The sequence below is a fragment of the Hylobates moloch genome, unplaced genomic scaffold, assembly GCF_009828535.3.
Source record: "Hylobates moloch isolate HMO894 unplaced genomic scaffold, HMol_V3 SCAFFOLD_17, whole genome shotgun sequence".
Taxonomy (NCBI): domain Eukaryota; kingdom Metazoa; phylum Chordata; class Mammalia; order Primates; family Hylobatidae; genus Hylobates; species Hylobates moloch.
In genome coordinates this window covers 48452683-48465652 of record NW_026652292.1, presented here as the reverse complement: position 1 = coordinate 48465652, position 12970 = coordinate 48452683, and the positions used below count along the sequence as shown (strand labels likewise).

Here is a 12970-nt window from a genome sequence, read left to right as displayed (position 1 = left end):
AATATATTCAACTGTGTATGTAAAACTATAATTCCCTATGTATTTTTTGGTGTATTACAAATGACAGCATGTACCGAATTCCTATGTAGTACACAGGACAGTTTTGACTCTTGCTTGGCCTTCTCCCCACAGCAGTTTCATTTAATATTTCCTAAATACTGCAATCAGAAAATTTCAAGGACCCTAATTTTACAGGGAGACCCTAAGGAGAAAAAAATGGCCTGTCTCCATCCCTGAAATCCAATTCTCCTAACTTATATATTTTTCTAAAACCACTTTACCACCTGTCTTACATTAAAAGATGGAGGTGCGGAGGAAGAGTGGGAATCAGTGATGATGGCAACATAGATTTCTGAAAAACATGTTATTCCACCCTCTGCAGGATTCAAGTACAGGTTTGTGGGAGAGGACAAACAAACCTTGGGATATTTACGATCTTGGCTTTGACGCGAGGAAAATCAAATAATATTTACAGAGTGCCTGCCACATGGCAGGCAGGATGTTGAGGGCTCCTCGGATACGATGAAGAGTCTCGGCCCTCGGAAAGCTTACTTGCTTCTACCCCGGAGCATCTGTTGCTCAGTGTTGACAACCGTGGCCATTCAAGAGCTGGCCCCAGGTGGAGCAAAGAAAACAGCTTCCACCTGGCTAAAAAGTCAGATCAGCTGGCCGAAGTGAGGGTTTCGGGTAAAAGGGAAACACAAAAACGAAACCTCAGACGCGAGCCGGTGGGACTCCGCTGCAGGAGGCAGAATTGCAGAATCTGTAATGCAGGGGACCCACTCGGCACCCGACCCCGATGAAGGCTCCCCGCGCTCCGAGAGGCAAGCGACTACGGATCAAAGGATCCTGCAGCCCGGGAAAAGCAAACTCGCTTCGCTGGGAGCTCAGATAGGGGGTCGCAAAACGGTGGGCGCCGGAGGCAGGGGCGGCGGGCTGGGGATCTGCTGAGTGGAAATCGAGCTGGTGGGGAGGGAGGTGGGCAGGGCGAGTGCGCTCAGTGACTGGGACCCAATCGTCACACTGCGGTGCAAAGCACGCCTCGGGGCTCCCGCCGAGAACACCCATTCGAGGGTACTGGAGCCTGGAAAGGGTCTGCGAGTGCACTGGGGGCAGCGCGGGGGAAGGGTCCACTAGGGGCCGGGCGCGACAGTCGGACTGCCGACGGCGAAGAGGTGGGATACGGTCTCTTCCAGAATAAACACACACGTTCACACGCACACTCGCCGCCCGACCCCGGGCTAGCCCTGAGCCTCGGCGGCCCCTCACCCTCGGCGCGGGAGCGGATCTCCGACACGGTCCTCCGCATGGTGGGCATCGCGGCGGCGGCTGCAGGTGGGTCCTCAGCCGCGACTCTGCACCTGTCACGGCGTGGTACACGCTGGAGACCCGGCTGCGCCGCGCAGAGCGCTCAGCTGCAGCCTGGGCCGCGCCGCCGCACACCTAGGGCAGAGCGAGCCGCCGCCGGGCGCGGCCGCCGCACGCCGACAGGAGGAGGAGAAAGGCAGCGGTGGCGGCGAAGGTGGCGGCGTCCGCAGAGCTGGGCGAGCTCTCGCTGCAGCCGCGGAGGGGCGGCTCGGGAAGGGGTGGAGCTCGAGCGCCGGCGCCGGGGGAGGGGCCTGCGGGGCGCGCGCTCCCCCTCCCGCGGCCGCTCTGCGAGGAAAGCGGATGAGGGGCGGGGAGAGCCAGGGGGAGCCTCCTTCGCCCCGTCCCGCCCCGCTTCGGACCTTATCACGACTCAAAGGGGGGATCAACTCTTAGCCTCCTCAGTCCTCCAGCGTTTTCGGTCCGTCCTGCGGAGTTGGTTGACCTGGTTCCTCCTCCAGGCCACTCGCACTCTCTCACGTCTTGCTCAGAAAGGAAAGAATGCTCTGGCTGCTGCATTCTCACGAATCCCCTCCCGCTACCCCTGGCTTTTGATCGCAATGGAGCCGCCCGTCGTCCGGAAATTGCTGTTGGGTCTGAGCGGGCAGGCGAAGGCAAAAGGGTCTGGGACTACAAGGTTTAGCTGCTAGCCAGAGCAGGGGAAAGGAACGACTGTTCGCCATCTGGGTGTAATTCTAACCTCTCTGCACGCCCAGCCTGACTCGTGGCCTGAGCCGCACTTGTCCTTCTGCCTCACCCACCAGCAACAGGCTGCCAGGTCGGGAGGCCCCTGGTGCCCATGGTGCTCTTGTCCGTGGGGCTTGGGTGCATCTGGGCCCCGCCTGCAAGTGGGCCCGGTGCATCTCCCTAGTTCAGGCTCTGCAGCCTGACAAGGCACTGAAATTGCAATTAAGCCAACTAAGTATTGGCCCAGGTGGTTCACAAAAGACTTGTTTTTTTCTTTTAGTTAAATCTGCATAAAGTTGGATGCAGTCGTTTTATCTGCAAAGGGGAGAGGAGTCTTTGTATAAAATCCATAAATATGTTAAATTTTAATTTGCCGATGTCCTTCAGACTATCATAGCCTCATTACTTTTTATTTTGTTTACGGAGATCTATGCTAACAAGTTGTCAAAACAATTACTTCACCTTCAAGTTAAGATGTAAGGTTTTGTGCTGTTTCTGGCGAGCTGCTGAACTGGCAGGAAAGGAATAAACCAGAAACAATAAATTAGAAGCAATTTGCTTTTCCCCTCATTTCATGCTCGTCCTGCAGCAACCAGCGAAAGAGATCCTCACATACAAGCCTTTTATTTGAGATCTTTTCACATCCTAAAGGGAGAGAGCTGAAGAGGTTTGACCTGAGAGAGAGGTGATTATTTCCAAGCCTCAGGAAAAAATGAAATAAAATCTGCTAATAGCGTCCTATCTCCATTTGTGGTATTTCTTCTGCTTCCTGCAGGTAGCACTTGCTAATCAGAGCCCTGCCCTACATTAATACTCAGGTAGTCAATGCATATTTATGAAGAGCCCACTCTAGTTGGCTCTGATTCAGAGGCTGGAATTAGAACAAAGAAAATGTATTCTCATGGAACATCTCAGGGTAAAGCAGGACTCAACAATAAATGTATCTGTTTCAGTGATAGTCATGATTTGGAAGTATGGTCTTCTAAACGTAAAACATGAACACAGCTTTTTCTGGACTGTCATTGAAAGGGTGACTGTAGGCTCAGACTCAGACCACGCCACACCGGTTGCAGTCAAGAGATCTTTATTGGAGGAGTCCGAGGGAGAGCCTAAGCGGAAGAAGAAAGAGAGCGAGGGCTCTGCAGCCTCCGTCTTTTATGCCTAGGGACGTTACGTGGGGGTCGCTGGTTGGCTGAGGGGCTGGGTCTAGGCTGAGGCGGGAAGGCGTGACCTCTGATTGGCTCCTTTTGGCGGGCCTGTGTTGGGGAGGAAGAGGAACCCAGAACCAGCGCCATTAGGGTGCTCCTGTTACTTAACATTCCTCCCTTTTTTGTTTTTTAAGAAGTGGGGAGGTGGGCATCGCTGTTCGTCTGGCTACTTCCTGCTGAATGGGGGCGTCGTGGGGAAGGGATATTGGAGGACTGTAGGGGCAGAGCAACAGCAGGAGGCTAAAGAAGACGGCACCGAAGGTGAACACTTCCCGGGGTGTGAAGTCTAAAAATGTCCCTTGTAAGTAGAGGTCATCTGTGGACGCGAGCCATCCGTATGGCAGAGAAGGATCTGCTATGAGCCACGTATGTTCTTGGAGGGCCTGGAGGAAATCTAAGAAATTACAGGTCCTGGAGGTGGAGGCCATGGGTAGGTGAGTCCTGGTCGTCGTCTTCGGTTGCTAGGAGTTGGTAGTGCCTAATGAGAAGCTGGTTAAAAGTCTGGTTAGATAAGGAGGAGATTTGTTGTCACATGAACTTTATTAGGCAAAGGAGGAGTGTACAAAAGGCCGCTATTCCTAGGAGGGGTCCGAGAAATGGTAGGACCCAAGCTAAAAGAGGCATTTTTAGAGTGTCCTAGAAGGGGGAATGAGATTCTGAGATGCGTTGTCTGATTTCAGAAGCTTTTTCTTGTATACGCCGGGCAGCATCCCGCACTATTCCTGACTGATTAGTGTAAAAACAACACTCTTCCCCTAAGAAGATGCAGAGTCCTCCTTTTTCAGCAGTGAGGAGGTCTAGGCCTCGGCGGTTTTGGAGAGTCACTGCTGCTAAAGAGTCTATTTGAGATTGTAAAGTAAGAATAGATTTTGTTATTTCCTGTAAACTGTCTGAGAAATCTTTTGAGAGGGTGTGGTAGTAGGATAATGACGTGGACAAGCCGGCTATTCCAGTCCCTGTGGCAGTGGCTATTTCTAATCACGGCTCTTTGCTGACGGACTTGAGCTTTGAGGGGTACTGATAAGGTCTGATTCCCTGGGGCAATGTCAATGTGGGGGCTTAGAAAGACTAAGGTGCAGGTGCCTGTCCAGTTAGTGGGGAGGCAGATATAGGTTGACATTCCACATAAGAAGAATATGCCTTGGCTGGGTAGACACAACTCGTTATGTATGTTAAAAAGGTGTGTGAGTTTGGTGTTTTCATTCTCCCATACTCCTAGAGTACTTGCTAAGGTGGCTCCAGTGAGCGGCTGGAAAGGGGTGTTGGGAGTAAACTGAGTGGCTCCCTGTGTTTTATTTTCCCATTGGAGGAAAAAACATTTTGTATCTACTAGGAGCCATTCGAGAGAGCGATTGAAAGAGGGGATGAGAAGGCACTCACTAGTGGTGGGGGCGCAGCTGCAGGGAGTCCAGGGGTGAATGGTCATGCAGGGAGTATGTCTGCCATTACAGAACCCGGACTGTTTGTTGAGTAGGGAGGAGGTGATGATTTTGGGGGGCCCAGAGAAGCGGACAGGCTGGTTGAATGGAGCTGTTTGGGTGACTTGAAAGCTAGCATGATCCATTGGGGCTTGAAGTTGTAAGGTGTAATTACACTGATGTGGTGGTAGGTGCCCTAGAGGCAGGCCAGATGACAGGTTGCATTGTATGCATAAAGGGGCTTGGAAAGTTAAAATAGTATTTGTGGTTACAGGGCCGTGTATGGGCTTTTTATTGTTTGTGTAACGGGTGATGTTGGAAATGTAAGAAAGCAAAAGTTGGGTTGCACGTCCTGTCATGGTATTTTTGGTCATATCAGAGATGGGGAAGTCGGCTAATGACTGCATGTTTAGAAGTTGGAAAGGGTCTTTTCCTTCATAACGAGGGTGGCAGGTCAAGTTGGTGAAGACCTAGTTTTTTGCGGGAATGGGAGTGGCAACATAGCCAGAGGTTGATAGAGAGATACACAGCCAACAGTCATTTGCCAGGGAAGGATTGGGCTGGTTTAACAGAGTGTGAGTTAAGTTGAGAGTCTTGTAGAGGTAATTAGGAGCTAGTGGAAGGGGAGAGGTGGTTGTATGAGGTGTTGAAGGAAGTAGGAGGGACACATAGGCAAAGAGTAAAAAGGAAGGTAAAGAGGGTGCTCTGGAAAATGAGACCATTTTATCTAGTATGAGTTCTTTCATTTATCTTTTTAAGGAGGAAGTGGTCGTTCCTCAGGATTAGTGGTAGGAGCCTTTTAGTCTGGGATGTTTCTTTCTGAAATAGGAGGTGCAAGTCCTCTAATTGTTCACAGGTGTCTTGGGATTCCTGAGCTGATGATCCCCGACTATGAGAGGGCCAGAGGTGGAGACAGCGCCCCAATACTCCTGCAGAACCGAGAAAGTAGCTCCGGTATTAAGGAGGAAAATGACGAGACGCCCATCAACTGTAAGAGGCACTCTGGGCTCCTGCGTGGTGATGGTGTGTGTCGGGGAAGAGGTCCTAGGGCCCCGTCAGTCATAGGCCGCTAACCTAATGAGATCGGCTTCAGGATGGGGGTCTGGCCCAGCTCCCCCGAGGGAGCTGGGGCAGTCGGTTGCCCAGTGGCCGGATTGTTGGCACTTGGGGCACGGTCTTTTGGGTGGCCTGGGATTAGGACACTCACGAGCCCAATGACCTTTTTTCCCACATTTAAAGCAGGGTCCAGGGGGTTGGCGGTGAGTGGTGGACATAGAGGCATGGCGTCTGATAGGCTGGGTTGAGGCCTTTAAGGTCTGAGCCAACATCTGGCACTTTTGCCTCCTTGCTTGCTTGTCACGGTTGTGGTAGACTTTGAATGTGGTGGCGAGGATCTTGGTCTGCGGGGTAAGGGGACCTCTGTCTAGCTTTTTTAGTTTGGCCCGAATGTCTGGGAAGCTTTGTGCGAAGAAATGGGACATGAGAAGTTGCCTGCCGTCGAGGGCTTCAGGGTCTATGTTGGTGTATTGTTGGAGTGCCTGTGTAAGGCAGGCGAGGAAGGCGGACGGGTTTTCATGTTTTTCCTGAATGATTTCGTGAAGTTTTTCAAAATTGACTGCCTTTTGGGCTGCCTTGCGGAGACCTGTTATTAAACAGGTGGCGAAGTGGTCTCGGGCCAAGACACCATTCTGGGAGTTATAGTCCCAGCCAGGGTCGTGTTCGGGGACTGCCTGCGCCCCAATGGGTAGGGCTGGGGCTGTTTGGTGAACCTGATCTGCATAAGTACGGGCCTGCTCCTAGACCTGCCTGCGCTTCTTGAGAAGGAGGGTGTTAGAGGCGGAGTTAGAAGTGTAAGAGCCTAAGCGTTTATAAGTTAGCCGTAGAGAAGGGAACATGGACACGAAGAATGCCTTCTGCCCCTGCAACTTCTGTAAGAGGGGCGAGGACGGAGAGGTGTGATCTGGAACGAGTGGTGGGAGGGCTGAGTGGCGGAGGTTGCGGAGGAAGGGGAAAGAAAAGAGAGGTTGGGGGGAAGTGGTAAGGGGCGGGGCTGCCGCTGGCCGGGCGGCGGCCGGAGGGTGGGGCTGAGGGTGGTGATATGGAGTTAAGATCAGGGGAAGGTGGGGGCAGCGATAAGATGTTGAGGGTTATGCGGGGGCTGTGGGCATAGGGGATCTCTTCCCATTCTCCTGTTCGCTCACAATATTTAGAGGCCTATAAATGGGCCATTTATTTTGGTTGTTTAAGGGGTTGTGAATTTGATTAAGCATTTAGGTTTCAGGTTGGCGGCAAGGCCTAGGGTAGCCAGATTGTCTAGAAGGCATTTTAGGGGAGAGTCGGCCGGCAGGGATGTGGAGCCTCCGATAGTGGGAGAAGGGGCAGTGATGGCTAAGATGGCGTCCCCTAATTAGCCGAACACTGTAACCAGGTTCAGAGCCTTTGGTTGGTCGTCACCAAGGCGAAGGGACTGAAGGGCCAACAGGATGGCCGAGGGACCGTGAGCCACCTGGTACCAGGATTTTGTATGTAGCCAACAGTATGGCGCGGGGCAGAGGCTCAGGCCGGAGGGGCGAGGAGGAGAGGGAGAAAACTCCGTTCCCTGTGGGGTCGAGGAGGGGAAGCGAATGATAGGGGCCTACCACTGCCGTAGGGGCGTCGGGCGAAATGTGTTTGTCACGGGAGTGGCTACGGTCTGGCGATTTGCCCGAGAGGTAGGCCCAGGAGGGGAAAACTTACTGAGATGAGGCCAGTGGTGGGCGAAGAGCGTGGCGAACAGGAAAATGGGCGAAGACTGACCGGGGCCTGGTCTGAGGCTGAGAGGGATTGGGGTCCCACCAAAGGTGGGGAGTCCCAATTCGAGTCACGGCACCAATGAAAGGGTGACTCTGTAGGCTCAGACTCAGACCACGCCACACCGGTTGTAGTCAAGAGATCTTTATTGGAGGAGTCCGAGGGAGAGCCGAAGCAGAAGAAGAAAGAGAGCGAGGGCTCTGCAGCCTCCGTCTTTTATGCCTAGGGACGTTACCTGGGGGTCGCTGGTTGGCTGAGGGGCTGGGTCTAGGCTGAGGGGGGAAGGCGTGACCTCTGATTGGCTCCTTTTGGCGGGCCTGTGTTGGGGAGGAAGAAGAACCCAGAACCAACGCCATTAGGGTGCTCCTGTTACCTAACAGTCATCACTGGCCATTTTTATTTCTTCCGAGGCCCAGGGTCTCCTTGTATAAAGCAGGCTTCTTCTGGCTTAATGAACATGAGTCTGAAACAAAATTAAAGGGATAATATAGCAAGGAAAATAGTAAAAATAATAATCAGCTTTAAAAGTTAGCGGACAGAAACTGGAGGAAATGCAGTGCTTTTCTGATTAACAGTTTAGGTGTAATTCTATATGAAGCCATAACCAGTTCTTATTAAAAATCAGTGCACAGCAGCATGACAATAGTTGATTTATGAGCAATCACCTTTGTAATTCCTAATTAGTCCTCAGATGGGGTTGAGGTTCAATTCTGCTTATTTGCAAGTCATAACTAAAGGAATTCCAGAAGTTACCTCTGTTTTGTGTAGAGCAATCCATTTTTTACATGTGTGTCCCATTAACTCATCAGCAAAGTTGAAAACGTCATTCATACAGGAAACAAGTCATTTATACAGAGAAGAATATTGCATGATATAGTCTATAGATTACCCTGTGTCCTTTCCCAGATATTATCACTTTATCCATAATGACATGCGTATCCCAACTACCTTATTTCTTAAAAACCACTCATTCCTGATTGTTAGAAATCACACATTTTTATTGGTTCAGAACTTGATTGAAGTTGAGGATTGCACTAATCTGCATCTGCTTGATTTTAAGGCTCTCAGATCTTCTCACCTTCTACTGTGTGAGAAATGCAATGTGCCAGCCCCTGGCAGGGAACTCTGGTTCCAGCCACATGACTTTGTCACAGAATCTGTAGTAGAATTCAGATGTCAGCAAGATCATTTAAAAACTTTCAGGTCATATGACTATACTGCTGATAGACTTTAGAAGGAAGAGGGTTATTTAAGGACAACTTCCCTAAGAACCAGGTTTTATCCTCCACAAAATATACATTGAATACGTAACATGTGTGAGGTGCTGAGCCAGAGAACTAGGTTATAGAGGCACTTAATGAAAGCTAAACAGCAGTAGCAACAAGATGGCTAATATGTCATGCCAAATAGACAAGCAGCAACTATGGACTTTGAGAGAAAGCTAAGTTTCTAAGAGCTAGGGTGATCAACATTGTTGAGCTAGATCTTAAAGTAGGGGTTAATTCTATAGAAATAAAAAGGAGACCTCCTTCTAGTGGGAATGCTTGGTAGTCATTGTTTAATGAATGTTTAAGGTCATTGGAGTGAAAGAGGAGCATATATATTTGGCAGGAACAAAGAGACTGACTTGACTACAATAAAGGTTTTTCACTGGGAATCCATGTATGGAGACTAAAGGTGCCAGATTTGGGAGAGTCTGAAATGTCATCTTAGGATACTTTTGTTTCCTAATGAGCCTTCTAAATGAGTGATGCTAGGAATCCCAATATGCCCACTTTTAAGCGTTTTTTTTTTTTTTGACATTTTTCTCTTGAATTTTGCCACAAATTTTCCTCAGCTTTACTAAGTAAATTATGTTCTAATATAACGAACATTGAGTGGGAGATGTTCATTACATTCCCAGTAACTGTGCCATGTAGGACTAAATGGGAAAACATGTCCTTAGCTTTCTCTTTGAATTAGGATGGCTGTTTTATTAAGTCATTAGAGAAAATAAAAGTATGTGTAAATACATCTACTCTGTTCTACTGTCATAGCAGGGTGTGGACATCAATGGAACTTCATTGACCTAAAGACTCAGGTTTAAACTTCATTCAAATCAGAGGTGACTGTCAGGTACCCAGAGTCAGGTAAATGATAGCTGAAATTACAAAGGAAAAAAATACAATAAAAGAACTAAGAGGGTGTCACTACTAGAACTAAACAGATTGGAAATCAAGTTTTCATGCCAAGAAAATTAAATAGGAGAAAGAATAGTCTTTTCAACAAAGGATGTTGGGACAACTGGATATCCACGTGCCAAAGAAGAAAGTTGGACCCCTGCCTTGTATCATACACAAAAACTAACTCAAAATGGATCAAACACCCAAAAAGTAAAAGTTAACTATAAAACTCTTCGGAGAAAAATGGTAAATATTTATTAACTTAGATAATAGTTTCTTACATATGGCATCAAAAGCACAAACAACAAAAGAAAAAATAGATAAATTACACATCATCAAAATCAAAAACTTTTGGCTGGACACAGTGGCTCATGCCTGTAATCCCAGCACTTTGGAGGCCCAGGTGGGCAGATCACTTGAGGTCAGGAGTTTGAGACCAGCCTGGCCAACATGGTGAAACCCCGTCTCTACTAAAAATACAAAAATTAGCTGGGTGTGGTGGTGGGTGCCTGTAATCCCAGCTACCTGGGAGGCTGAGGCAGGAGAATTGCTTGAACCCAGGAAGCAGAGGTTGTAGTGAGCCGAAATTGTGCCACTGCACTCCAGTCTGGGCAACAGAGCGAGACTCTGTCTCAAAAAACAAAACAAAAACAAAACGAAGCTTTTGTGCTTCCAAATACATCATTAAGAAATTGTAAAAGATCCCACAGAATGGGAGAAAACTTTTGTAAACCATATAGCTGATTAGTGACTTGTACCTAGATTATATAAAAAATGATTATGAGGCTGGGTGACATGGCTCTTGCCTGTAATCCCAGCAATTTGGGAGGCCAAGTAAGGAGGATCATTTAATCCCAAAATTTCTAAACCAGTCTGGGCAATGTTGAGACCTTGTCTCTACAAACAATTAAAACATTTGCCAGGCGTGATGGTGCATGCCTATGGTCCCAGCTATTTGGAGGCTGAGGTGGGAGAATCACTTGGGCTGGGGTGGTCGAGGCTGCAGGGAGCCAAGCCATGATCACGCCACTGCACTCCAGCTTGGGAGACAAAGCAGGAACCCATCTCAAGAAAAAAAAAGAACTATTATGATGCACTAATAAAAAGACAACCCAATTTAAAAATGAGCAATGAGCAAAGGATCTTGATAGTTATTTCTCCAAAGAAGAAACGCAAATGGCCTATAAACTCATAAAAAGATGCTCAATGTCATTAGCCATTAGGGAAGAGCAAATCAAAAACCTGAGATACCACTTCGTACTCAGTAGAATGGCTATGATAAAAAAGATAGATAATTTCATGTTGGAGAGAGTGTAGCGAAGTTGTAGCACTCATATACTACTGCTGGTGGCATGTAAATGGTGAAGCTGCTTTAGAAAATAGTCTGGCAATTCATTAAATGTTAAACATGGAGTTACCATATGGTCTAGCAATTACACTTTTAGGTATACACCTATGAGAAAAGTAGATGTCCACACAGAAATTTATACACAAATGTTACATTATTCATAATAGCCAAAAAGGGGAAATAACGCAAATGTCCATCAACTGATAAATAAAATGTGGTATATTCATACAATGGTATATTCTGCAATAAAAAGTAATAAAATAACACATGCTATAACATGGAAGACTTTGAAAACATGCTAAGTGAAAGAACCAGTTACAAAGGCTCACGTATTGTATGATTCCAATTATATGACATGTCCAGAATAGGCAAATCTACATAAACAGAAGGATTAATGGTTGTTGAGGGATGGTGGGTGGAATGGGAGCATTGGGAGATGACAGCTGATGCAGAGTTTCTTTTTAGGGTAATAAAAAAAATTGTGATGGATGCACAATTCTATAAATATACTAAGGGATTATATTAAGGTGAATTGTATGTTATGTGAATTGTATCTTAATAAAGCTGTTAAAATTTTTTTAAAATTAAATCTCCAAAGGCATCAGCCAAAAAATGACCAAGTCCAGAAAATCCAAAAGAGGTATCAGGATATTCCTATCTCGGGAGGAATTGCACTTATTAATTACTTGATATTACCTGAGTTTGTCGTTGTCTGGTACCCCCAAAATTATGAATTGGTCCCCTTTGGGAGAAACTTATAGTCAAGTAGGTGAGAGAAGCTTGCTCACTAATTTGTAAACTCACAATGCAGCTGGAAGTGCTTTGGAAACTCATGTCCTGGGGGTTGTTGGAGACATGGCTGAGAACCCTGCTCGTGATTGAGATTGAGGCATGGAAAGTGGATTACCACACAACCATACAATACATACTAAGCAGTGCTGGCCACTATACTTCCAATTCTTTTTCAGAAGCACTAAAGAAATGCGTAAATTAATCTTAAGTTTTACATAATTACATCTTTTAGTTTAAAATTTAGGTTGAGATATAAAATTCTATCTAAGAGCAAAGCTACCTTGTTATTCCAAGTGAAGATTAGGCTTTGGTATCTATAATCATGGTTGTTATATATTAATTCAATGCATAGTATATGGTTAAAGTATCATTATACTGTTAGACTTGTAAGGGACTTTCTTTGCCCCAGCCTTCTTCATTTTGATTGCTCTCTTTGTGTCACCATCCTTATATGCACAACCCTCCAATACACAAGCGAGGTGTTTAGGCTCTGTTCCCAGAATGTATCTTCATTGTATGCACATTGCTTTATCTCTACCTCTACCATTCGTGTACAAGTCACCATCATTTCTTGCCTGCCATAGCTTTCTAACTGGTCTCCCTGCTTCTGTGCCTGTCTTCCATTCGTCTCACAGGAGCCACCATTATTATTATTGCTTTAAAACACAAATTGGTTCATGTTATTTCTTAAGACTCTTTGGTAGCTTCCCATGGCATTCAGGAAGAAAACCAAATCTTTATGATCCTGCCCTTGCCTGTTTCTCAGACTCATCCTCTCTAGCCCCTCATTCATTCATAGGGCTCAGATGATTCCAGCCTACTCCAGCTAATATTGCCCCACTATCACCAATGCTAGACACTGCCACATTGCCTTATTCTATTTTTCTCATAGTACTTATCACTATGTGGAGTTTTCCTTTTTGTTTGTTTACCTGTTTATGATAAAAAGTTCTCACTGTGTTTGTCTTGCTAATTGCAATTTGTTCAACCTTAACAACAGTGTCTGTCATCCAGTCCAGGATTCATACACAGTTGTTGAATGAATGAATGTAAATGAACTGGATCCCTCAGATTGGAAACTAGAAATGAGTAGAAGGATAGGCAGTGTTCCATCCGAAGAGATAATAAGTTATGTCCTTCATAAGTACATTTATTGGGGTATATTTTTTGTGAAAATTATTTGCATGAAATAATTTAGAA

The 12970-nt window shown here is 46.8% G+C and overlaps 1 protein-coding gene across 4 annotated transcripts in view; it reads right to left on the bottom strand.

The window, feature by feature from the left end:
- The window catches only part of ATP8A1 (ATPase phospholipid transporting 8A1), a 250631-nt gene extending 249063 nt beyond the window's left edge, over positions 1 to 1568 (bottom strand). For all 4 annotated transcript variants that reach the window (XM_032135949.2, XM_032135950.2, XM_032135948.2 and 1 more), the window contains exon 1: positions 1270 to 1568. In XM_032135949.2, the coding sequence (XP_031991840.1) occupies positions 1270 to 1318 (49 nt within the window). In that variant the 5' untranslated portion in view covers positions 1319 to 1568. The remainder of the gene's footprint in view (positions 1 to 1269) is intronic.
- Positions 1569 to 12970: the final 11402 nt, after the last annotated feature.